The 1,379-nt window shown below is 41.3% G+C and overlaps 1 protein-coding gene across 1 annotated transcript in view; it reads right to left on the bottom strand.

Annotated features, from left to right (window-relative positions):
* Nucleotides 1-1,379, bottom strand: part of LOC101649356 (adhesion G protein-coupled receptor E3) — a 46,103-nt gene that overhangs the window by 26,148 nt on the left and 18,576 nt on the right. Inside the window, 1 exon segment of the mRNA XM_045289696.1 lies at nt 242-425. Coding sequence (XP_045145631.1) covers nt 242-425 — 184 coding nt within the window.

The raw sequence follows: 1,379 nt of genomic DNA, 5'->3' as shown, positions 1-1,379 counted from the left end.
ATGTACAAATGCGCTTTACACAATTGATGTGTGTATGGATTGCGATAACAGTTGTATGAGCCCCTAATAAAATGTTAAAAAAACCCAAATCAAACCAAACAAACAAACAAAAAAACCAAACAAACAAAAAAATAAAAGGGCCCATCCAGTGGATTTGTGTGTGTTTGCTGTGGTAATTGCTTATCCAGAGTCCTTCTAGTGAGCAGTGCCCATTGTGCACCAGGCTCGATTGCTGTCTTACCTACTGAACTCCTGTGCACTTTCTGCACTTTTTGATCTGGGGAGTTCAGGGCAGTTTCCAGAGCATGTAATTCCACACTGTGGAGAATGGATGTGGCCAAGGATGCAACTTCTCTCTTCTCTGTTTTGTTCCACAGAGTGTTATTAGTGACAAATTCTTCGACTTTGTTAATGACCCGTTGTAGCTTTGAAGACAAAAGAATAAAATAAATCCACTCTGCTACGTTCGCCATGCTGAGGGACAACAGAAAGCATAAGAAAGCAGGCTCTGGCAAGCTGACCGGGACTTAATTTCTGGGTCTACCAGTGTGTGATCTTAGGCAAGCCATTCAATCACTCTGGGTCTCAGTTTCCTTATTTTGACATAGGGGCAGTAATCCTACCTTGTTTTGGGGAGAATTCAATGAGTTAAGATATGCTATATTCTAGAGGGAGTGGTCATGGTTCAGTGGTAAGTTTTGCTCTTCATGTGGGAGACCCGGGTTCAATTCCTGGACAGTGCACCTCAAGGACAGCCACCACCTGCCTGTCAATGGAGGCGGTGTGTTGCTATGATGCTAAAAAACATTCCAGGGAAGCTTTCAGACTAAGACATATCAGGAAAAAAAATGTTGATCTCCTTCCCTAAATCAGTCAATGGCATCCTTTGGATCATAGCAGTCCCATCTGTATCCTGCCATGGGGATAACACATGACTGGGCAATGTTTTGTTCCATTTTTGCATGAGAATGCCATGAGTTAGGGGTGAGTCTACAGCAGTTGTTAACAACAACAACAACAACACCAGGACAATGTCTGTACCTGGTCAATATTATGTAAAGGTTACATGTTAAGGATGTTTTTTATCAAGAGTGAAGTGGCAAGGCTGCTAAAAATAAACTACTGGTTCTTATAAGGACCACGGCTAGGCACATTTTTAGATGTCACAACTGGGTTTCTCTTCAATTCACACGATGGCCCCATCACAGAGAACTATTGAGTCTAAGTATGAGTAGTGTTTATATTTAGATTGAGAAACTCTGAAATAGAGCTATGGTAATGAAGAAAGTCTACATAGATTTCCTTTTAATTGTGGGAAATATTTGCCTGCCCATTTTCAACCCAGAAATTTGTCTGTGAAAGAAAAGAAAAAGGTCCCC

Source organism: Echinops telfairi, unplaced genomic scaffold (assembly GCF_000313985.2).
Source record: "Echinops telfairi isolate 266 unplaced genomic scaffold, ASM31398v2 ScPeMD7_30;HRSCAF=105, whole genome shotgun sequence".
Classification (NCBI taxonomy): Eukaryota; Metazoa; Chordata; class Mammalia; order Afrosoricida; family Tenrecidae; genus Echinops; species Echinops telfairi.
The sequence above is the reverse complement of the archived record's forward strand: the minus strand, read 5'-3'. Positions and strand labels throughout refer to the sequence as shown.